The sequence below is a fragment of the Zonotrichia albicollis genome, chromosome 7 (assembly GCF_047830755.1).
Source record: "Zonotrichia albicollis isolate bZonAlb1 chromosome 7, bZonAlb1.hap1, whole genome shotgun sequence".
NCBI lineage: Eukaryota > Metazoa > Chordata > Aves > Passeriformes > Passerellidae > Zonotrichia > Zonotrichia albicollis.
In genome coordinates, this window is record NC_133825.1 from 1,553,695 (window position 1) to 1,578,603 (window position 24,909).

General features: G+C 48.8%; 1 protein-coding gene across 1 annotated transcript; it reads right to left on the reverse strand.

Moving 5' to 3' along the window:
- Nucleotides 1–5,694: 5,694 nt before the first annotated feature.
- LOC141729540 (serine/threonine-protein kinase PAK 1-like) lies at nt 5,695–15,871 on the reverse strand. The gene is made up of 4 exons (XM_074544247.1): nt 15,743–15,871; nt 14,970–15,087; nt 14,026–14,125; nt 5,695–5,705 (listed from the first exon to the last, which is right to left on the reverse strand). The coding sequence occupies exons 1-4, from the start codon at nt 15,784–15,786 to the stop codon at nt 5,695–5,697; spliced, it is 273 nt and encodes a 90-aa protein (XP_074400348.1). The 5' UTR covers nt 15,787–15,871.
- Nucleotides 15,872–24,909: the final 9,038 nt, after the last annotated feature.

Genomic DNA, 24,909 nt, shown 5'->3' on the forward strand with positions numbered 1-24,909 from the left:
AGGGTTTCTATTCAGAGCTTTATTCCTGGCCCACAGGCCTCTGAATCCAGCAAGGGCTCCAGGAGAACTCCCAGCTGCATGGTTTGCTCACCCTTTTACCCGGGGCAGAGGGGGAGGGAAGGAACACGGGGATCACCAACCAGGTACGGGGCGGGGAAGTGTCAAGGGACAGAGGATACCTGGATGGCCCAATGTCCTTCCAGGAGGGGAGGGCATCTTTGGAATTCTGCCAATCACTCGCCGCCCTTCTGGAATGCCAGGATTGACAGACAGTGCTCAGCAGGGGTCAGGGTGTGGAAAGGAGGGATGATTGACACACCTGGCAGGGAATTATCAGGGAGGAACCTGGGGTATCTGAGGCAAACCATGACATTGCACCGCAACATAACACAGTACTTAAAAAAATACAGTACTACTAACTAAGACAACATAACACATACAGTATATTAATTTATATATATATACATATATAAATTTTATTATCTGTGAAGGACCTGTCCTGCAATATGTACTTTTCACAACACCAAAGAAGCCATTGCACCTTTAAGAGACAGCTGACAACTCAGAAGGAAATGCTCAGCTTGTTCACAGGGTGAGAAAGAAAGGATTCTTCCAGATGAGTTAAAGTTTCAGAAACTTTATTTATTTACAATCCTACTCTATAATCCTCTAGGGTGGTATTTACAGAAAAATGGACAGGCACTAAATGAACCAGCCTAACCTTCTGGAGCTAACTAAACTAACTAACCTTCTAGGACTAAGTCAGGTTTTTAATAAAGCTGCATTCAACGTTGTGGATAAAAAGGTGATGTTGTGAACAGAAAGAAGAAGCAGAAGAGTTGCTGACAGACAAAGGGGTAGCAACACAAATAAAATGACCCTTACAGCATCTACCAATTGGATTAAGAAAAAGATGCAACCAAACAATGCATGACTACAGAAAGCTATAGGATAGGAACTAATTATAAACTATGTTTAGAAGCACAATAAATGGCTTCTCCTTGATTCACAGTGGATTGTGCAGAGTCTTTTTTCTTTTCTCCACATAGTCCTACTCTAAATCCTACTCTAAATCCTACTCTACACTCCTACTCTACAATCCTACTCTCTAAGATGGCTATGGAGAAAATGGTCCTGATGTGATTATAGCACTGTTTGCTTCTCCATCCTCCTCTTCACTGAGATGATGAGTGGTGCCAGGGTGGATGCAGCCTCGGCTGATGTTACAAATGGATGCTGTTCACAAAAAAACCCAAAAAACGAATACAAAAACAAAAACAAAAAAGAAAACAAAACACAAAAAAAAACCCCAAAACCAAAACAAAACAAATAAACCAAAAACAAACAACAAACCAAACAACAAAAAGACAAAGAACAGTGAACAGTGAGCCATTGCTTTCCAAGCTCAGTGCTTCACAGGCTCAATCAGGATTACTCTGGGTCCTAAAAAGACCCAGAAAGAGGAGCAGTGGGACCATCTGCTACCCAGCAGTCATGTGCAGGACCCTGCCATCACAGGCAAACCTGGCCCAGAATCCCACTCATCCATTTATTCAGGTTTCTTTATCTTGTTGGGATTTTTGCCCCGCCAGTGCTCTAGAAATGGTGCTTCCTGTCCCTGGGTTTTCTTCCTTTCAGGAAACTCCAATGGCTCATATGGGTCCCTGCCTTTGAAAGACAGGCACTGTGCTGATTCCCACAGGGACAGAAAGCAGTGTCTACCTTTCCATGCCCTGCCCCTTGTGTGCTGGATGGCTCCTTCCTTCCCATCAGGGCCAGCCCAGTGGCACTGGGCCCTGCAGTTCCCTCTCTGCCACACAACCTGGCAGTAACTCTGGCACAGTTCCTGTCTGCTTGAGCGTGCCAGGCAGCAGATGGGGCTGGGACAAGGCTCTCCCAGCTGTCCCTGTTTGCGTGGCAGAAACCTCTAAGGGTGGGCTGGGGGGCACAAACCAGGGCCCCTCAGAGTGAGCCCCCCACAGCCCCTCCTGCCCACAGCCAAATCTCTGACTGCTCAGCTGGGACTGGCTTCCTTGGATTCCTCCACCACCATTTCATGTCTCTGTACCCTGCATTGCTCTACTTCAATTCTTTTGCCATTAGAGAAAACTGAGCCCTCCACCAAATTACAAAAGAAGGCGACAGAAACAGTCAGAGGACAGAGCGCCTCTCCTCTCATGAAATGCAGAGGGAGCTGGAGTTATTCAGTTTTGTGAAGAACAGGCCCCAGGGAGACTTTATTGCCACTTTCCAAGACTTCAGAGTGGCTTTGAAGAAAGCGGGGGACATCTTTTTTAACAGGGCCAGTTACAATAGGATATGGACAAATATTATTAAACACAAAGGGTATCTAATCAGAGTAGGTCTAAGGAAGAACTTATTTTCTTGGAGCATGGTGGAACCCTGGCACAGCTTGCCCCAAGAGCTTGTAGGTGCCCCATCCCTCCAACCATTCTGGCTCCAGTGGCAAAGGGCTCTGAGGAACCTGATCTCTTTAAAGATGTCCCTGCTCATTGAAGGACACTTGCACCACAGGACCTTTACAGGGCCCTGCCACCCAGCCCAGTCTAGGATTCCTCACTGTTTTCATTTGAAGAGCACCAAGAATGGAGGTGAGGAGGAAGGGAGCTCATCTGCTGCCTTGGACTTGAGTGGAGGAGGAGCCCATCCCTCAGAGCCTGTTTCACCTGCAGCCCCTTCACATTTTACCTGCAGGAGCTCCTTGGCAGACCAGCGCCGCGCCTCGTCTGTCTGCAGGCAGCAGCTCAGGAAGTCACGCAGGCAGGATGAAAATAAGTTGGGCTGCTGCAGCTTTTGTTTTCCTCCTGTGGCTATCAGGAGTTGAGGCTGGGGAAAAAGGAGACACCAGGCTCCACCTGCTTCTTTCCCATCTGTCACTGCTCTCCCAGATCCCATTGATTAAGCTCCACTCTGCAGTGGCACTTTCTGCCCTGGCAAAGACCCAGAGATGACTTTCCTTTACCAACCAAAAACCCAAACCCTGATGCAGCCACAGCTTTCCCACTGTCCTGCAGATTTTGCCTTGGCAGCTGATTTCATTGCCTGACCTAGTTAGTGGGAACTACATCAGCACAAGCACATTCCTTCCCTGAGGATTCATATCAGCTTGAGGGGCTTTTTGGAAGAAGGACTTTGCTATACTGACTCTACTGTATCCAAGGGTTAGGATATGAAAAGTATCTCTGCAGTGCTTCTTGGTCCCTTAAGCACAGCTGCCATAAAACAAAACGAATCAAGCTTTTTGCTTTGTTCTTGAAAACAATGGGAATTGGAAGGAAAGAAAGGAAATCCACCAGGTATTCCTCAGGTAAGGAAACAAACATTGGGAATCTCATCTTCAACACAGACACATTAAGATGCATGCACAAATGTACTGGGATGAAAACGCCTGCTGGGACACACAGGAGCCACCTGCAGCTCTGTCTCTCAGCAGTCTGAAAATTTCTGCTTTCCTTATATGGAAAAGAAAAACTTTTCATGGTCAAATCAGAAGGAGAGGTTCCATCCTTACGGTCACCCTCTACTCATTTGGCTACCCAAGTCAGTGCATGAATGGTAGGCCCATCGCAGAAAGTGCCAGGAAACAAATGGCAGGTTTTGGCAGGCTCTCCACATCACCAGGCTCTGGCTTGGTGATGTGCAGAATGTTGCTTTGGGCTAGGAGAGAAACACGGTCACTGAGTGTTTCAGCAGCACTGCACAAGAAGCAGAAGAGACTCTGTGGACTTTAAACCCTCATGCCCAGGTTCCAGGCATGTTTCCCAGTGAGAAGAAACTGCACAGGGGGTTAAGTTCCTCTCTAAAAATCAGTGCCTTAGTAACTTTCTTGTGTTTGGGCTTCCTTTCTTCATTTCTGGAAATGTAACACCAGTTCTGAGAGGCTTGCCTTGTGGTTTTAGGCACATCTTCACAGACAGAGAAGTGGGAACAACTTGAAACCCAAAGCAAATGTTGCCTGAGAAGAGCTGGGGAGTGTTTGCCTGGGGTGAGGCTTGAGCTGTCTGGCAATCCCCTTCCATGATGTGCAGAAACATCCAGCTGCCCCCCAGAACTCAGTCCCTCTGGGCACGCAGGCCTCTGGAAACTCCTGAGGATTCCAGCCTTTCTCCTGCTCAAGAGCATCTAACCTAAGCTGAGCTCCAGTTTCTTCAGCAAGGCCAAGGATGCTCACTTCCATGCAGCTGACAGTGTCCATGGAGCTCAGCAGATCTTTCTGATACTCCTCAGGCCAAGGAGTTACAGTGTAGATTGGCAAGACATCGGCTGATCATTATCCAGTGCGGTTCATGTGGAACCAAGCTCTAACGCACTGACAAGTCAGAGGGAGAGAGAGCTCATTCTGCTTTTACAAGATGGTATTTAGAAACATAAGACACCACCTTGGAAGTATTCAAACCTCAACTTGCAGAATCCATCTCAAATAGACAAAAATAACAATGGCAAGAGGCCTTGGAGTCTCCATAAAAATGCCCACCACTGTCATGATAACTCTGTGCTCGTGGCACTGAAATAGATGGTGACCAAAGAGACTTTGCTATTATCCTCTTTAAGCCAAAGGAGAATTTCAAAGCTGGAAATGGCAATGCACTCCCCTTGTGTACAAATAATTTATGGGGCTTTCTGTCCTTTTCCCACATCACCAGAGGTGACAAAGAGGGTTTTATCCTGACTCTCAGCTGAGCTCAGCCACTGGCCATGGTGGGGAGCTGGAGCCCTCCCTGTCATTAGAACTGTGCAGGCCAGGGATGGCCCTGCTCCTGTGGTAAAGAAACACAGCACTGGTGTCAACTGCCCATGTTGGATCCCAGCCCAGGCACCTGCCTGCAAGCTCATCAACTTGTTAAAGTACCAAGAAACAGCCAAGGGTTGGCAAACAATTCTAACTGCAGTCGGAGAAAAACACATCCTAAACTTCTCCAGGCCACCCGCATCCATGACTGAACAATGTACAGATGACTTGAAAGCCTGAGAGTTTCGAAGATCCACAGGATTTGGAAAAGATGCTACAGAATGGAAGGGACGAGCTGTATTTAAAAAATGAAAAAGCAAGGAGAACTGCTTGAGCATTGCTTAGGTAGTAGGTTTTTTTCTCTTTTTCTTTTTTGCTTACTTTTATTTTTCCTTTTTTTCTTATGTTTTCTATAAAATTGAAACTGGGAAGGTCTAACCTCCATTGCTCAGGATGTTTATCACATGTCTACCCTCTCCACTGAAAAATTCTTGTCCCTCAGAAACAGAGTTCCAACATTCTTCAAAAAACAAGTGGGAAATGTCAGGCATGGCTGGAGGCCAAACTGGCAGGTTTCTGAACTGGTTAGGTTTCTGAACTGCCACTTCCCTTTCTGATACAACCAAAGCTACAGCAGATGCTGATGTGTTGCAGGGGCATTTTTAGAATGACACCTTGGTGGAAGTGGTGCCAGCAGATGGCAATGGGATTTTGTCCAATGGCACACAGAGCATGGGACAGGTGAGAAAGACAGTGGGATCAGTGAGTATTTGCACCTTACCAAGACAGGAGTTGCATTCCAGGAAGGAACTTCTCGTTCCACCATTTCGATGCCCACGATTCCCAAAGACCATATGTCCACTTTGGGGCCACATGGTTGACCTGTCACCACTTCAGGCGCCAGCCACCCAGCAGCGCCGGCCACGGAGCTCCGTCTACCCTGCTCAGGGCTGAGCTGAGCAAAGAGGCCAAAGTCAGCTGTGGAGAAAACAACAAACCATGAAAGCCAGCTCCAATTAGGAAACCAAGCAAAAAATTCACCACTCTCAGACTAAGAATGTGCTGTTGAATCTCTTGGAGAACTGTCCACGCTCAATTTCCTTGGGGCTTTAGCCAATGGAGTATGGAATTGGCCACTTCCAAAAAAACCCAGATTCTTAACACTGCTCACAGTAGTGGACTTCATTCCCCTGAAGCTTTAGATTGCAGCTCCCTCTGTCTGGAAGGGACACACACAGAGCAAGGCCACTCTTGACTGCTTGTGGTTCCTTCTACCTCTGTGCACATTGCAACTGTGCCCTCAGTTGCAGCAGGGGTCCCTGCGCTGCCACCAGCACCATTTCTGGGGAGCTGGCTGTCACTCCAAGCAGCCCCACACCCACATCCCTGGAATGCTGCATGTCGTGGGGTGACAGCCTTCAGCCTTTATCCCAATATCGTGTGTTGTGTCTGGCAGCTGTGCCTTCCCCCCCCCCACCCCCGGCCGTCTTGCTGTGGCCGGATGGGGAAGGGGGGGGTGTGCCCAGGCACTTTTGGCTTTTTGCTTTTGCTGCTTGGCTTGGCTAGCCGCTTGCTTGCTTGCTTGCTTGCTTGCTTTCTGCTTTTTTTTGCGCTGGTTTTTTTTCCTTTTTTCCCTTTTCTTTTGTTCTCTCTTTCTTACCCTCCCCTGAAGATACTGGACTGGCTCCGGATCTGGCCTGAGAGCTCCAGGACACCTGAAGCCTGCGACAGAAGCTCGGCGCCCTCACAACACAGTCTGGTCCCTTTTCTTTTCTTGTGTTGGGGAGTGTTCTTTTTGTTACTTGTAAATAAATAGGTTTTGCTTTCCACTTTGCTCCTCCGAGGAATTCCTTCCCGAACCCGGTGTTGGGGGAGGGGTGGTTGGAGGTTTGTTCTGTTTTGGGGGGGGCTCCCTTTTGGAGATTTCCCCCTAATTTGTCCTAAACCAGGACAGTATACTTTTTGGTGCGTTGGCCGGGAAAATCGGAGGCCAAAAAGAGTGGAAAAAAAACCTATAACAATAATATTTTGGTTTTGGTTGTTTTGTGGGCATATTGGTGATTTATAATGTCATTTGGAGTGGAAGCTTGCCCGTTTTTCTGGTCCCTAGGGGCTTTTGAAGTTTTAATACCTTTGTGGTCCTAGGGTTATTTCCTTACCCCAAAATAGCTCTGATGTTGTCCCTAATAAGTAGCTTTTGTAAGCGGGGGGCACTAACCAGAATAATCATTGTGCTGGCCTTATGTGTGATGATGTGTCGGATAACAATGCTGGACTTTATTTCAGGAATGTATGGATTGTTGTCATGGCTGTGTACTCAGTTTGTTTGGGGAGAAGAAGGGGAAGGGGCTTTTCAGCCTTTGTCTTCCTTCTTCTCCTACAAATTGTTGACATCTCTATTAGAAAATACTGACTTTCCCCTGAGTTTGAAAGAAACCATCTTTCTGGCATTTAATTTATTAAGCCTTGTCTATACTGTCTGGAGTGTATATAAAATGAAAGCTGAGATTTCTAGAGGGGTTAGAGAGACTCCTGATTCAGGAGTAAAACAAAGCAGGAAAAATCTTGACTGGAGTGGGAAATGGGAGGATATGGGCCAGACTTTAAAGGAATTTTCTGATCCTATAGACTGGGACTTTCCATCTGATCAAATTCAGAATCCAGTCGAGGTGGCAAAGTATTTGAGGGAGAAGTGCCATGGTAATACTAAGGAAGAAAGGATTACTGCAGTGAGCTGGGCCTTGGCGTTTGTTTACCGTACTCTGCTAGATACTGTGGAGCAGCAGATAGCAGAAAGGGAACAGGGAGATAAGTTAGTTACTATCCCAGTGACCCAGGCTGCAGCTAACATCCCAGGCTCCAGGCTAGCAGCTGAATCAGACAATAGGCCCCAAACCATGGCTGTTGCAGCTAATACAAGAGGTGGAAAGTGTAAAGGCAAGACCGATCGGAAGGTGGAGGATGATGACGATGATGCAGAAGAAGGACCCTCACCAAAATCAGAGGCCACATCGAGGGGCACAGAATCTGGAGCCAATATTGACTCCTTTTCTCTGAAGGACCTCAGAGGCCTAAGAAAGGATTACAGCCGACAACCTGACGAATCTATTATTAGTTGGTTAGTCCGCCTTTGGGATGCTGCAGGGGAGGTTATGATTTTGGATGGTACTGAAGTGAGGCATTTGGGATCCCTGTCACATGATCCTGCCATCGATCAAGGTGTGATGAGGGGGGCTAACCCTCACAGCCTCTGGGAACAGGTCCTAAGAAGCGTAGCAGAACGGTACCTGTGTACGGATGATCTCTATATGCAGCAGACACGGTGGAAGACCATAGAACAGGGGATCCAACGCCTGAGAGAGATGGCGGTCGCAGAGCTCATTTTCTCAGATGACACAACAACTAGGAATCCGGACCTGGTACCATGCACTCCGATAATGTGGAGGAAACTTGTGCGACTTGGGCCACCTGAATACGCTTCTGCCCTAACAATAATGAAGCGAGATGATACATATGAGACTGTGCTCGATATGGCAAAGAAGCTTCGAGCGTAGGCAGATGCTGTGCATGGCCCAACTCATGCCAGAATTGCAGCAGTGGAAACCCGACTGCAGAAACTAGAAGACAAAATAGAGGAGAATCATAAGAAACTCCGGGAAGAGATTAAGGAGGACCTTATTCAAATCTCAGCCGTACAAATTAGAAGCCCTGGTGTCCAACGCCGGCGCTCCTTTGATGGGGAGAGAAGGTACATCCCACGGGCTGAGTTATGGTTTTTCCTGCGTGAGTCTGGAGAAGACATGAGGAGATGGGATGGAAAACCCACCGCTGTTTTGGCACAACAGGTGCGTGATTTGAAGAAAAGAGAAAGTATAACCAAAAAGATAGCAGCTCCGGTCGCTCGTAGCCGAGATGTTAAGTATGACGATGATGATGACATGTCCGATCCCCTTGAAGGAACTTCCAAGGCATATGCCCAAGGAAAGAAGGACAATCTGGCTTAGAGGGGCCCTGCCTCCAGCCAGGAAGAGGCACGGGAGAACCGGGTTTTTTGGAAGGTGTGGATCAGATGGCCTGGCACATCAGAGGCACAAGACTATGAAGCATTGGTTGACACTGGATCACAATGTACCTTAATGCCATCGGAACACGTGGGGACAGAACCTGTTTCCATTGCTGGAGTGACGGGGGGATCACAACAGTTGACTTTGTTGGAAGCTGAGGTGAGCTTGACTGGGAAGGAGTGGCAGGAACATCCGATTGTGACTGGTCCAGAGGCTCCGTGTATTTTGGGCATAGACTTCCTCCGGAATGGCTACTACAAAGATCCTAAGGGATTCAGGTGGGCTTTTGGAATAGCTGCAGTGGAGATAGAGGGTATTAAACAATTGAATACCTTGTCTGGACTATCAGAGAACCCATCTGCAGAAGGACTCTTGAAGGTAGAGGAGCAGCGAGTGCCAATTGCCACCTCAACAGTGCACCACAGGCAGTACCGGACGAACCGAGATGCCGTGATCCCCATCCACAAGATGATTAGAGAGCTGGAGAGCCAAGGGGTGGTCAGTAAAACCCACTCACCCTTTAACAGCCCTATCTGGCCCGTGCGAAAATCTGACGGAGAATGGAGATTGACTGTAGACTATCGTGCCTTGAATGAAGTGACTCCACCACTGAGTGCGGCTGTACCGGACATACTGGAACTGCAGTACGAGCTGGAGTCCAAGGCAGCAAAGTGGTACGCGACCATTGATATAGCTAACGCGTTTTTCTCCATCCCTCTGGCAGCAGAATGCAGGCCTCAGTTTGCTTTTACATGGAGGGGAGTGCAGTATACCTGGAACCGATTGCCCCAGGGGTGGAAACACAGTCCTACCATCTGTCATGGACTGATCCAGGCTGCACTAGAAGAGGGTGAGGCTCCAGAACATTTACAATATATTGACGATATCATTGTTTGGGGGAACACGGCAATAGAAGTGTTTGAAAAAGGAGAGAAGATAATTCATATTCTCCTGGACGCCGGATTTGCCATTAAGAAGAGCAAAGTCAAGGGACCTGCCCGAGAAATTCAGTTCTTGGGGGTGAAGTGGCAAGATGGACGGCGTCAGATTCCTGCGGATGTTATTAACAAAATCACTGCTATGTCCCCACCAACTGATAAGAAGGAGACACAAGCTTTCTTAGGTGCTATAGGTTTCTGGAGGATGCACATCCCTGAGTATAGTCAGATTGTGAGACCCCTTTATTTGGTTACCCGCAAGAAGAACGACTTCCATTGGGGCCCTGAGCAGCAGCAAGCTTTCGTCCAGATCAAGCAGGAGATCGCTCATGCTGTAGCCCTTGGTCCAGTCAGGACAGGACCAGATGTGAAGAACGTGCTCTACTCTGCAGCCGGGAGCCATGGTCTGTCCTGGAGCCTTTGGCAAAAGCTACCTGGCGAGACCCGAGGCCGACCATTGGGATTTTGGAGTAGGAGCTACAGGGGGTCTGAAGATAACTATACTCCAACAGAAAAGGAAATCTTGGCCGCCTATGAAGGAGTCCAAGCCTCCTCGGAGGTGATTGGTACAGAGGCACAACTCCTTCTCGCACCCCGACTACCGGTGCTGGGATGGATGTTCAGAGGAAAGGTTCCCTCTACCCACCATGCCACCAGTGCTACTTGGAGTAAGTGGATTGCCCTCATTACGCAGCGCGCTCGAATTGGGAAGTTAAATCGCCCTGGGATTCTAGAAATAATTACAAATTGGCCCGAAGGTGAAAGCTTTAGTGTCGCAGATGAGGAGCCAGAGCCAGTGACCCGGGTTGAGGAAGCTCCGCCATACAATCAGTTGCCAGTAGAAGAAACACGTTACGCCCTATTCACTGATGGTTCTTGTCGTGTCATAGGGATGAAACGGAGGTGGAAAGCAGCTGTATGGAGTCCCACTCGACGGGTTGCAGAGGCTACTGAAGGAGAGGGTGAATCCAGTCAATTTGCTGAAATCAAAGCTATTCAACTGGCCCTAGGTATTGCAGAGAGAGAGAAGTGGCCAAGGCTCTATTTGTATACCGATTCTTGGATGGCAGTGTCATGGTTTGAGCCTGGCACAGAGCCAGTGCCCCCCATGAAAATGCCCTCACCCTGGTGTCTGCTGTGAGATGTGACCAGGAATAAGCAAAACAGGCTTTAGCTTAAACATAAAGAACACTTTATTACCTAAACTACAGGAAAATAGGGAAAGACTATAAGGAAAAGAAAAAAAAATTGAAAACCTTACAAAAACCACTTTCCCCCTCCCCACTACCTGACTTTCCCAATCCGATACATTCTCCCAAATCATCAACTGCCCAGCCTTGGCCCCACACTTTAGTATACTCAAACTGCAGTTCATGAAGAGGAAAGGAGTCCTTCTTGTTCCATAGGCTTCCCCTGGAAACACACTGAAACCTCGTGTGCTTCCCTGTCACTTCGGCACCGCCCGGAAAAAGTCCTTTTGCCGCTCGTGACATCTTCCTTCCATGCCCAGTGCTCTCACCACTGACGCATGGACCAGAGCTGCTTTTAGGGTTGTCTTTCAAGGATGCCTTGTCTCACTCCAAAAAGGCACAGTCTCTGCTTTGGGACATCTGTCCCCCCCATATTTTCCCAACCCCCTGGGGCCGGGGGTCCTCACGATGAACCCTCCTGGTTCTGAGGCACTGCCTCCCCCTAAATGCAGTCTCTGTGTCACAGGAACAACTGAGTCCATGGCCACAAGAAAAGTCCAGCCAAAAGGCCACTCCAAATCATCTTTCCCCATTCAATCATCTCCACGTTCTTCGGGCCAGGTCCTTGTCTCATCTCATCTCTTATCTCCCTTCTTATTCAGCTTCGAGGAGGATTAGCATTTTTGCAAGGCCCCAATCATGAAAGAAAGGGGTTAAAACTTTCAGTCTCTGTCTGTCCCGGAGCGGCACTCCCACACACGCTGCCCACACGCTGCCGCTCCGGCCGGGCACTCTTCCTCTCCCCTTCTTCTCCTGGGCCAGCTGCTATCATATTCGGTGTCGCCGGCTCTCTCTCTCTCTCTCTCTCTCTCCTGGGGGGGGAATGGCTGCCCGAGGGCTGACTCCCTGGGATCTTCCACCCTTCCATCCTCGAAGCCCCCTCACCTCCCATCTCTGTCCAGGCCCAGGGCCTACCACGTGGCTGCCCCTCCCCCGCCCAGCAGCAGCGACTGGACAGGGGAGGGTGATCTGACCTCTTCGCCGCGACGTCCCAAGAGAGCCTCCCAAGGCCAGAGGCCCTGCTTTTAACCCCTGTGTATTCTCGGAGGTGTGTCCAAACCCCACTGGCTACACCAGGTGTCAGTATGAAACTCAGAACATCCATTGGTTTGACCACAGCATCCCAGAATTCCCACTCCTTCCTGGTCAAACCACCACAGGCAGCCAACGCTCTATGGGGATGGCTGAAGAGATGGAAGGAGGCCAGCTGGCAGCGCAGAGGAAAACCAATTTGGGCTGCGGAAGAGTGGAAGGATATCGCTACCCGGTTAGAGAAGTTACCTGTGAAGGTTCGCCATGTAGATGCCCATGTCCCCAGAAGTAGAGCTAATGAAGAGCAGCAAAACAACCAGCAAGTACATCAGGCTGCAAAGATAGGGGAGTTGAAGATAGATCTCGACTGGGAGCATAAGGGAGAGTTATTCTTAGCACGATGGGCCCACGATGCCTCAGGCCACCAGGGTAGAGATGCCACCTATAAGTGGGCACGAGACTGAGGGGTGGATCTAACCATGGACAGTATCTCTCAGGTTATTCGTGACTGTGAGACGTGCGCTGCCATTAAGCAGGCCAAGTGACTGAAGCCCCTCTGGTATGGGGGGCGGTGGTCTAAGTACAAATACGGGGAGGCCTGGCAGATTGATTACATCACACTGCCTCAAACCCGCCAGGGCAAGCGCTATGTACTAACCATGGTAGAAGCCACCACAGGATGGTTGGAAACCTATCCTGTGTCCCATGCTACAGCCCGTAACACTATCTTGGGCCTTGAGAAGCAGGTCCTTTGGAGGCACGGTACTCCCGAGAGAATTGAGTCGGATAATGGAACTCATTTTAAAAACAATCTTATTAATACTTGGGCTAGGGAACATGGCATCGAGTGGGTATACCATATCCCCTATCATGCACCAGCTGCAGGGAAGGTGGAAAGTTACAATGGATTGTTAAAAACCACCTTAAAAGCATTGGGTGGGGGGTCTTTAAGAAACTGGGAGCAACATCTGGCAAAGGCTACCTGGTTAGTTAACACTCGAGGTTCCACCAATCGAGCGGGTCCTGCTCAGTCTGAGCTCCTTAATATAGTAGATGGGGATAAAGCCCCAGTGGCCCATGTCAGAGGTTTGTTGGGAAAGACAGTATGGATCAACCCTGCCTCGAGTACAGACAAACCCATCCGTGGGATTGTCTTTGCTCAAGGACCAGGTAATACATGGTGGATAATGCAGAAAGATGGAACAACACGGTGTGTACCTCAGGGAGACCTGATTGTGGGATGAGACTCATATATGAATGTCATTGTTTGTTGAATGTGAGACAGAAGGAAACTGTAAGTGTCAAAGGTCTGAGCAAGTAAGATGAGAGAAATGCGTAAGTGTCAAAGGTGTGAGTAAGTGAAACGAAAGTTTTTTATTGTATGTTCACGATATGGGATAAGGGGTGGAGTGTCGTGGGGTGACAGCCTTCAGCCTTTATCCCAATATCGTGTGTTGTGTCTGGCAGCTGTGCCTTCCCCCCCCCCCACCCCCGGCCGTCTTGCTGTGGCCGGATGGGGAAGCGGGGGGTGTGCCCAGGCACTTTTGGCTTTTTGCTTTTGCTGCTTGGCTTGGCTAGCCGCTTGCTTGCTTGCTTGCTTGCTTGCTTTCTGCTTTTTTTTGCGCTGGTTTTTTTTCCTTTTTTCCCTTTTCTTTTGTTCTCTCTTTCTTACCCTCCCCTGAAGATACTGGACCGGCTCCGGATCTGGCCTGAGAGCTCCAGGACACCCGAAGCCTGCGACAGAAGCTCAGCGCCCTCACAACACAGTCTGGTCCCTTTTCTTTTCTTGTGTTGGGGAGTGTTCTTTTTGTTACTTGTAAATAAATAGGTTTTGCTTTCCACTTTGCTCCTCCGAGGAATTCCTTCCCGAACCCGGTGTTGGGGGAGGGGTGGTTGGAGGTTTGTTCTGTTTTGGGGGGGGCTCCCTTTTGGAGATTTCCCCCTAATTTGTCCTAAACCAGGACACTGCACCTGACCAAGAATATACTGACCCAGCTTGACAGAGCCGTCAGTTCTGAGAAGGATGTTTCTGCTCTTCACATCTTGGTGGATGATGTGGTTTGAATGAAGAAATTGCAGTCCTTGCAGGCACTGAGAGAGAAAACAGAAACAGGAGGTAAAAATGAGTGATGTGATTTCATCCCACAAGAAAGAAAACAAAGAACCTAAAAGATTCCCTCTCCAGGGGAATGGGGAGTAATGGCAGAACAGTAATGACCACTGAGAGGAAGAGCTTGCTGCTCCAAACACTTGCAGAGCAGGACCTTTCTGAGGAAAGGCACGTCAGCTTTTGAAAGAGCAACAGCACCTGTTGTTGTAGGCTGTCCCCTGCCAACCAGCCAGGAGGACTCCTGCTGCAGTGGACGTGCTTTTTCCATGCAGAGGACAAAGGAGGGGTTTGGAAAGGAAAAGTCCCTCCCTTTGGTGTGAAGCGGATCACTTTTGGGTGGGAGGTTGCATGACAAAGATTTTCTTGCTGGCCTCAGCACAGGCTTGGATGTATCACACCAGTCAGCTTCCTGAAGCAAAGAGCATTTTGGCTGCACTACTATACTTTTCAGCTGAGGACTGTGAGAAATGAGTCTTTTTTCTTTGCTGATCATTCCAAATCCTGCCACCAGCACCTTTGCTTTTACAGGCAAGGAATGCAGTGAAGACAAACTCCAGGCAAACATTTAGAGAGGCAAGGTGGAGAACAGCAAATACAAATACAAGAGACAGAGTGAGAATACAACAGCAGGAGATAAGAGTACTGGCACTGAGCACAGGGAGTGCAGGGGCACTGGCAGGCCTTTCACTTGAGATGCTTTTACTTGCCCATAGAATAGCAGCAACACAGAAACAAAGCTTGGCACAGGAAATCACTCCAGCTCTGAGGCCCTGTTTCCCAGACAATGCTGCCCAAGGCCTTGGAAACACAGCTGGGATTGCTGACCTCCCGACTGATGGCTGCCATCTCATCTTCCGACAGGTAGGTCTGGCTGATGACATTGCTCAGAGTGCCTCCATCCATGTACTCCATAACCAGGGACAGTTCCTCACCCACAAGGTAGCTGAAAGAAGGACACAAGGGCATGGAGATGAATGTACATGGCTAGGTTGCTGTTTGGAAAAGATGGATCCACTCTTCTTTTCAGATCCCTTTGAGACAAAAAAAAAAATAAAGGAATAGACATTCCCTCTTGGCTGTGCATAGTTTGCCATCTGTGCAGTCTCAAGGAGAAAGGTACAGCTGCGAAAAAAGAGATGTCTTAGATGGGCAGCAAGCAAAATGTGCAGTTTAGTAATAGCCCAGATAAAAAGCCTGTCATGCATGGTGTTTCTGGAAAAAAGCACCTACTCCTCCTGGCATGCATAGCAATGGAAAACAGTGGCAACAATCCAAGGGAAATCCGTGTTAGTTTACCTGGATGTAAGAAGACACTTGAATAAAATCAAGCTCCAAAACAAAGTGGTGGCTGTGAATATAGAGATCATTGATTTAGTAAGACATGACTCATCCGGGTTTTTGAACAATTTTCAAATACCATGTGCCAGCAAAGACTCATGCAGACAAAATGCAATCTCTTCCCATCCACTGGAGATGAAAAGAGCAATAATAATTAGCCAATAATTACAGCTCTATTTTCTGCCAGTGACCAAAGTGGGATCTTACCTTGCAGTTTGCAGTACGTGAACAAACATTCATAGGACAAAAGCACAACTCACCTGTCTAAACAGCTGACCAGGTTGGGATTCCTGTTCACCTTCATGACTATGAGTTCATTGACTTTTAGTTTGTTCTTCCTCAGTCCTTGAAGCTGTATTTTCTTGATGGCCACCTAAAATGACATTGAAAATCAGTAACTTGAGAGGTTGATGGCACGAGACCACAAGACACATGGAGCGAGTGATTTTGCAATGACACAGCTGAGCTGTGCCAAACTGCCTTGTGATTAGGCACTGCAGTAATTAGGAACTGACATTCCAACAGCCCATTTCTCTGCTCCCTTGGGAGCCAGTTACAGGACACGTGGACCTCTGACATTTTGCCTTGACCACTTGGTAACAGCGGTGTCTCAGTTATCACCCACAAACCTCTGACCACACTCTCTGCTGCGTCATTTGGGATTCAGAAGAAGTAATCCCTGCCTTAATACTCTGTGGATACATCCTGGGCTATGGGCAGGGCTTAGGGCTTTCAGGGACGCCTTGCAGATCTCTCCCTATGTGCAGCTCCCAAGTGCAGAACTGCAGTGGCTAAGGAACTACTAGTAACTTTCAGATGCATTTGCTGGCAGCCAGAAATGAGAACTCAGGACTCTGAAGCTGTAGCCCCAAAGAGCAGTGAGGTGCTCGCAGGCACCACCTTTGTTTTAGCAATGGAGAGCGAGTGAGCGCGTCCTTCTCTGAAAGGAACCGCTGCCCTCCGTGCCTTCCTTCCGGCAGCTGAGGAGGACAAAGTCCCAAATGTGTTTTGTGGGCTGGCACCGGTCTGTGCTTCCTGTGCCTTTTCAGCACAGCTCTGCCCAAAGCTCCAGCCACAGCTCACACCAGAGGGGAAAGCCCTCGAGTGCAGCAGAGCCTGCAGGGGCTGTTCACATTTACCTCTCCTCCTGTGGCAGTGTCGAGTCCTCTATAAACATCTCCAAATGCCCTAGAAACAAAACAGAAGCAGAGAAAGGAGAAGCCACTTAGATCTTGCAGTGAAAGCCAGCCCACACAGGAGATCTGTGCTGTCAATGCCTAAGACCGGCAGGACACTGGAAGCATGGAGATGTCTTTGACAAGGTCTTCTGAGTACACTTAGAAATTCTGATCAGCACTGACAATCTCAGCCCAGTGCCTGAACACATTTGCAGCTTGCCTGACTTTACACTTGATACCTATTCCACCAGCAAAACACCTGATGCATAGTTTTGTACAATTAACATTGCTTGGACTCACCCACTGCCAATATTTTCCAGTTCAGTGTATTTTAGAATAGGATTTTCCATCTTCACCATTCTCCCTGAGAGAAACAAAATGCAAGATGTTCACTTTAAAGCAGAGATCCCACCTTCTAGGAGATACAAAAGGCAGCCCCACTGTCTGGGGCTCTGAGCCCTCTCTTGGTGGACAGCTGGCTAACATCAACAGGAACAGCAACTGGTACAAAAAGAAAAGAACAGCAGGCCCACAGCACAAGTGGCTGGCACTGAGACTGATTTCCAGCATCCTTTGAAGTGAGAGACCTCTTGACAGCAGGCACACAGGGAAGCACCAGGAGATACATTCAGAGGAGACTGAGACCAGAAGAGAATACCTAGCAAGGCAAGTAAGTTTGTCATCTAGAAACATTAAGGAGAGCTGGAACTAACAGTGCCTTTGTTTCCTTGGGAATAAACATTGTGAGATTTAGAAAAGGTTTCCTACTTGCTAAGATTAAATGCACCTGGACATCTAGAATCAATTCTTCTGAACAGATGCCAAGTTCAGAACAGGAGGAATATTGCCAAGTGTTCCCATCTTTTCCACCTTGCAGCAGTTTGCCAGAAGAATGCCTCTGTGTTTGTAAAGCAGAGCAGCTCATGCTAGAACCAATCCCCACAGGGCTTCCAGCATCAGGACCCTCACCCTTTATGAGCAGGCTGAGCCCAAAGACGCCCTTGCCCGTGCCCCGTGTGAAGAACCGCGCCGCTTCTCTTCACCCTGACAGCGCGGATCCGTCGCTCCCATTGCACTCGCCCTCTCGGCACCGCACACGTCCCCATCTTCCCAACTCGGCATGGTGAGCACGGGCACAGAGGACAGCAGTGCTCCTCAGGCGCCCCTGTGACACAGAGAGCTGCCCAGAGGAGATGCTGACCCTCCTGTGAGCCCAGGCTGTGCGAGGCAGAAGCCGGCCCAAAGCAGGGGCTGCTGCCTCAGGCAGCTCCACGCTGCAGCAGCCGGGCAGCAGCGGGACCCTCCCAGCTAAGGAAGGCTCCAGCCTCTGCGTTCCCACAGCCCTCAGGGGCAGGGCAGCGACCACAACAAGGCTGGCAAAGCCCAAGCGTGAGCACTGACAGGCACTGATGGGAAGAAGCCAGAGTGAGCCTGGACCCCGGACAAGCTGTTGTCCCCATTCAGGACACAACAGGATGGGCTTTGAGATCAGCCACACCAAGGCGCAGATCAGTGCCCTTTTTGTCCCAGCAGGTGATGGTAGACACAGAATCCACTGGGCTCTGGTCTCAGCCCCACCAGATCTTTTCTGAGAGCACAGCACTGGCAGCTGTTAAGGGCAAGAAGCAGATCCATTGGGTTGTGCTGCAGAATCACAAAGGGCTTGATGTGTTCTCCTAGAGACTGATCTCAGCAGGGCTTCTGCCACTGGCTAGGACTCAAGCAGTCACAGCCTTCTGCTGATCCAGGAACAATCCCTGCTTCTGCCTTCGGCAGAGAGGGAAGCCCAGGCAAACTCCACCAGTCTAAGCTGCCGTCAAAGGCAGCAGGAACACCCAGAGCTCTCTCTTGCTGCCTCGGAGCAATGCCAGCACTTCTATGACACTAAACTGAACAGAACCCTTGGTACAGCTATGCTGACACGTGCACACAACACACTGTCCCTCAGATAAGAAAGATACCAGACGCACTCTGCTGCTCCAGGGAGTCACCCGCCATCTCCTGTTGCTGAGCAGCAGCTGGGTCAGCACGGGAGGTGAACCAAGTGCTCAGGCTCCACTTCTTCAGCTGGGGAGCAAAGGCTCCTTGGGACGGCACTGCTACTGCTGCAGCAGCTTCAGTGTCAGAGTCGGTGTAGATCTGAGACAAGAAATGAGTTGATGTCAGGAAGGTGTGGCAGAGATTGCCCTGAAATACAAGAGAGATTGCCATTTGAAATGCAAGCCCTTAGGAAGCTGCTGTCAGCCACATGCAGAGCTCCTCAACTGGATTGCTTTGGATGTCCACTTGTGAAATCAAATGGTCAAAAGCAAAGGCTGGTTTTACTCGAGTTCATAGCCAGTTTCTTGTTCTAAAGGATGACCGCAGCAACGACCACTCCACTTCTCTCAAAGACTCCTTTCCCCCTCCTAGCCTGCAGATACATTTGCAGCTTCTCATTCTAATGTTCTACCTCCTGCCATGAAATTCTCTTTTTCTGCACCTTCCTCGGGATGAGCTTATCCTGCAGCACCTCTGGATGCTTCAGTTCCTGGGCCTCATGCCAGCCTCGGGGCTCTTGGTTGCCCGTCATTTGCTGGAACTCTCTGCAGGCTGCCAGGTAGGATGGCAACACTTCCACCTCAAGTCAAACAGAACAAAGCAGTCAGAGACTGCAGCTTGTCCCTGTCAGCCAGGAGTCATCGACTGGGAAGAAAGGAAAGGAAAGGACAGGAGCAGATTCACAAGGGATACAGACAACTTGTAGCTCATATTCCATTTCTATGTGAGTGACCATGTTCACCTGAAAAACACCTCAAGAAACAAGGTGACCTGGAAGAAGCCAGCAGGAGTTCATTCGGATGACTGCTGGCTAAATGGCCAGAGGAGAAATGCCACTGTCTAGAGCATCAGCTGAGATCCAGCAGAGCAGGAAGTGTCCTTGAGAGCAGCTCTGACAGAGGCCTCATCAGGATGGCACTCAGAGGCATCACCCACCCCCCTGCTGCTCTGCACTGGAATGGCAAGGAGGGCAGAAACCACCCCTTGGGTGACTGCAGTGCCTATTGCTATTTCACTCACTTGCTTTTCTGGAGCCTTTTGCTCCTGAAGGAGGCAATTCATCTTCTCTTTGATGATTTTAATTTTTTCGTCTAGCCTCTTCTTCCTTGCCTTGGTCCTAGCCTCAATTTCCTGCAGCTCTGTCTGCATCTGTTCATCAATTTTCTGTAAAGAACAACGAAAAGGACTCTCTTTCATGAGTGGAGTGGCTGACATTCCTTCACTCACCTGTTTTTGTTGATTGCCCCTCTGCACAGGGAGATTCTTCTCCTCTTGCATGTCTTCATTCATCCTCTTGGCTGCCATGATGGCACTCTGAGCTTCAGACAGCTCTGCTTGTGGCTCTGCCTTGATGTTCTGTACACACAAAAGCAGAGCAAGTGAATGAGAGCTGCCATCAAGCTCAGCTTTTCCCTATTTTAGCCTCCAAATCACATTTATTCAGCCACTTCTTTCTGCTTCCCTACCCAGCTCTGCTTCCACTGTAACCATCCTGTCCCAGGGCTGATCTCTGCAGATTGCAAGGCTCTGTGCTTCCAGTGCCTGTGGGACTCCTGGCCTCCTCCGTCCCAAGAGCTCTGGTTTATGCCCCTCTTCCTGCCCTTCCCTCTGTGCCCTGGCCAGTCAGGCTTACCTGGCCATTCTCCTGTGGCTCTTCCACCTGCTGCCTGAGCTGCTCTTCCTGCTCTCGGGCAGGGAACAGCTCTCCCTGAGTCTGGCATGGCAGCTCAGATGAGGCAGTGTGCTCCTGCTCTTTCTCTAGAAGCACCTGCACAGAAAGCAAGAGAAGATGGGTTTCAACTTCCCACACGCCCTTTGTGGGCCAAGACTCAAAGGCTGCTGGGCTCACACGTTCCCAAAGCACTGTGCTGCTGCTCTCCTGGGTCATTCTCTGCCCGTGGGGAGGCACAGATTCCAAAGTGTGCCTGGCCCTACAATCAGGGGCCATCTGGGACTGAAGCTCCAACAGCCTCTCAGGCAGCTGACAGGGAAGGGGTGGCATTTCTCAAGGGTCTGGTGAGAGCCTCCCTCTGCTTCTGCCATGTCCTGTTTGTCTTTCAGTAGTGACTGACACCCCGCCCTGTCCCACAGCTCCATCCTGGCTCTGCATGGGATTACTGGGTGAGCTCACTCCTTGTGAGAGACACTTCTGGAGTTCACCTTCTCTTCAGGCCTGCACCAACATTCCTCCTTCCTGACATCTGCAGTCTTGTTAGAAAACTGGATCATTCAGGAGATAAGGATACATGCAAAGATCTCTGATGGAAGTCAGAGAATCTCTATGGCCATCTCAGTATATGGAGGAGGACCAAGGTGTTTCTTCTCCCTCTTCTGTCAACTGAGAATTCCGACCAGCAGTAATAGAGTTTCTCCTAAGGCCCCATTAACGAATGCACTTATACAGCCCTGGGGTGCCAGTGAAGGAAACCCTGTGTTATGTAATGCGTGTATGAGCAAAGTCACAAGACCCCAGATACAGCATGGAATAGTTCCACTCTCTCAGGACATGCAAAAATTTAAAGGATAAAAAGAAGGCTTCAGGGCACAAGAGGCTGGAGGAGGAAAACAGGAGGGGCAGAAACAACCATCTCTGGAGGGGGAAACATCTCTGCCTGCTCATGATCAGTCAGTGGAACTTGTCTCTACTCCTCTCCTGAAGGGATGCCTTTAGGTGAGCTTTGCATCTTCCAGTGCTTTGGAGCAGAGCCAGGAAAATTCAAATAGAGAGATAGACAGATCTCACTTTTATAATCTCTTTTTACTGTGCTGTGGTATTTACATTCTTTGAACAGAGAGAGATATAATTCTCTCTCCTAGGTCTTTTTTAAGGGAAGATAGTGAGAAACTTAGAGAAGAAAACAATTATTATCTCTACTGGCTGTTCTTTTTGTTTAGTTCATGTAGAATGCGTTATAGTGATTGTTTACCGAAAGTGATTTGTTAATTGGATTTTAGTGATAGTTGTTTAGCTTGATTAGCTATGTAGATAAAAGCTGTGTTGTGACTGTCTGGAGACAGTCATGAGTTTTTCTTTAGTAGCTTTTTAGTATAGTATCTCTTTAGTACAGTTTTAATATAGTACTAAGTGTAATATAGCATAGCCTAAGAAAGCATTTGTTTAACCTTCTAAATCATAGAGTCAAAGCACATTATTCCCCACATGGGGGTCACCCTGAATCAATACTGTCCTTTCTGTCCCTACACACATCAGCACTCGGTAGCAGTGCCCCGATCAGCAGCCATCCTGAACTTGCTCTCCTGTTGCTTCAGTAACCCACACTCTTGGGGAATCTGGAGCGTGTGGGTCCCTATGGAATGCAATCAGACCCAGAGCAATGCATTGGGAACTGCACTCTTTGTGCATCTGTGCTCGGGCAAGTTCTTCTCTTGGACTTGACCACACTGATGGGGCTGAAGTGGCTGGAGTCAGAAATGCCCAGTCAGCCCAGCCCCTCCCAGCTCCTGTGATCTCTGAGCAACACCTGGAATGCCAGGGCATTGATTTCCTGCTGAATTCCCAAACACAACACACACTGATTCCCTGGGCTGCCAAAAGACCCGGGAGCCGTTAACCTGAAAGTGATGTGTTTCTGCCAGTGCTGGAAAAGGGCAGGAAAGACTTAGAAAAAGCTCCCTTGCTCCCTGGAGAAGGAGAAATTACACAAGGCTTCTCCTTCTAGCAAACAAACAAATAAGCAAACAAAATATGAAAGTGTTACCTACTCTAGTGTCTAAAGCACTTGGATGCAGTGAAGGGATGTTTGGCAGGGAAATAGCCCTTGTGCTGAGCATTGGCTCTATGGATCTAAGAGGGATCTATGGAAGTCTGCCTGAAGGTCCCTCAAGAGCCCCCATTGTCCAGGCTAAAGCTCCCTCAGCACCTCCTCCCTGGCCTTGTGCTGCACCCCCTTGCCCAGCTCCCCTGTCCTTCTGTGCCCACGCTGCAGCCCCTCCATGACTTTCTGCTTCCCAGGGCCCACAGCTGCACACAGCACTCCAGCTGTGGCCGCAGCGCTGCGCAGCACAGGCCACGCTCACTGCCCTGCTCCTGCTGCCCCACTGCTGCTGGCACAGCCACCGTGCCCTTGGCCTGCTTGGCCCCCTGGCCCCACGCTGCCTCATCTTCAGCTGCTCACGGCCGCCAGCCCTGCGTCCTTTGGGCCCACGCAGCTCCCCAGACACAAAGGTGCCCATTGCACTTCAGATACAGCAGGCACCGTTGCAAGATGGCCTTCCTGTTCTACCACCTCATGTTCCAAGTAGATATCATAAAGTTTGATAGGAATAGAATTCTAAGGGACTCTGACTAAATTTAAATGGTCTAATTCAACTGTACAGCAAATTGCTCCTATGTAAATATTCCACCCTATCTGCCGTCAGCAAGCAAGTTTCTCTCTGCAACACTAGGTTTGTAGTTCTTCAAAGCTCTGATATAGAAATTTAAAATATCCATTTTGGACTTTGTTATTTTTCTTCAGGCATGAAAATGGATTTTCTTTCAGCCTTCCTAGCTGGCTCTCTACACTCTATTGCTACTGGCCAAGCTCTCAGCTTGCTCCACAATTCTTAAACACCAGGAACATGAGATGTTCCTTTCTCACTCACCTCAGGACCTTCAGCACAGCTGAATACACACTTCAGGTGACGTGTAGTGGGAAGGGAAAATTAACCAGATGCTGTCAGAAAACTGCCTGGGCTGCTGAATTCCACAGAACAAGTCAACCCAAACAGAGATGATTTCCCATTGCACAACATCCCTCCAGCAGACACATTTCATTCACACATCCAGCAAAGGATCAGAGATATTCTTGCTTGTGCCTACACTTCAGCCTGTTTTGCCAGTAAATGAATACAAATATGAGCAAGAAAATGCAAATTGTTCTTTAACACTCAATGCTCCTGTTCTACCAAACACATAAAACAGCTTCTAAAATCCTCTCCTTCAGGTACTCTTTTTTTTCCGGTCAGTTACATGCACTAATTCTTATTAACCTGCAGGAAAAAATTGCCCAGAAAAGCTTCCCAAAATTCCCTTGAGCTGTGGCAGTTCTATTGTGGAAGAGCACAGCAGCACCTTTAGGGTTCAGGAGCAGACACTCACTGCTTTAGAGTTTGCACTTCCTTTCAAACAGAATAACTAGGTTAGCACTCAGTAAAAGGTTATTAGTTAGACAGTCAAATCCTTTCATGTCAAAAGTTAAAAAGAAATAAGCTTTCTCTAAATTCTGGGAACAACTGCAGAGATTTTAAAAGGCATTCCAAGAAGGTCTGCCAGTCTACATTTTCAAAGGTGTCCTGCTTGTCCCAGCAAACTGAGGAAATTACAGACTCTGCTGCCACAGACTCTCCCTTGGAGGGAACGGAAGCCCTGCAGGTTCCCCTGCAAATGCTGCCCTTGTGGCTACAGACACTCCCTTTTTAGCTGAACATCGTGACAGGAGCTTTACCAAACCAGTGGCATCCTAATGCTCTTTCTGTTTCAAAATAAGAAACTCAGCCACCAAGAAAGAGCAGGAAGACATACAAAAGCCAGGTTAGGATACACCCTAACCTAAGTAGAACGGAAAACTCTACTTACGTGCAAAGTGTGTAACATAATAAGCGGAAAAAGAAATGCCATAAGCAGCAAAAGCTGCCCTGGCCAGATGGTGAAACATTGCTATTTTTGAAACTTAGGTAAATAGATGAAACAAGGCTCTTGTCAGTGGGCAGCTACCCACTGACAAAGGCACCAACCAGGAAAGTTCTCCTGATCTGAGCAAGCACTAGGGCTGCTCTGACACTCAGGCCTTCCATGCACCAAGGCAACCTTCTGATGTCACTATGACAAGGTGGCAACCATGCCCTGACATCACAAAGAAAATGCTCCATGTTGGTCTGTGAATTTATGCAAAGCAATAAACAACCTTCCCTACAGCAAACACAAAAGAGCCTGGGAAGCTCTTCTTTGTCACAAAGCAAACTCCCCCCATGGGCCAAACCCTGTTGTTCAGGGATCCAAGAGGAACTCCAGGAGTGCCCCAAGCACCTACAGCCTGTACCTTGGCTGAGCACTCAGATGGGACACAAGCAAAGGGAACCAGACGAAGACAATGGCCCACAGCATTGGACATGTGAGAAATGACTCTCACTTTTAAAATTTTAAAGGTTTAGAAAACCTTAACAAAGGACTGAACAAGGAAAAATTGCAGCATTGGGAGTCTCTGTGA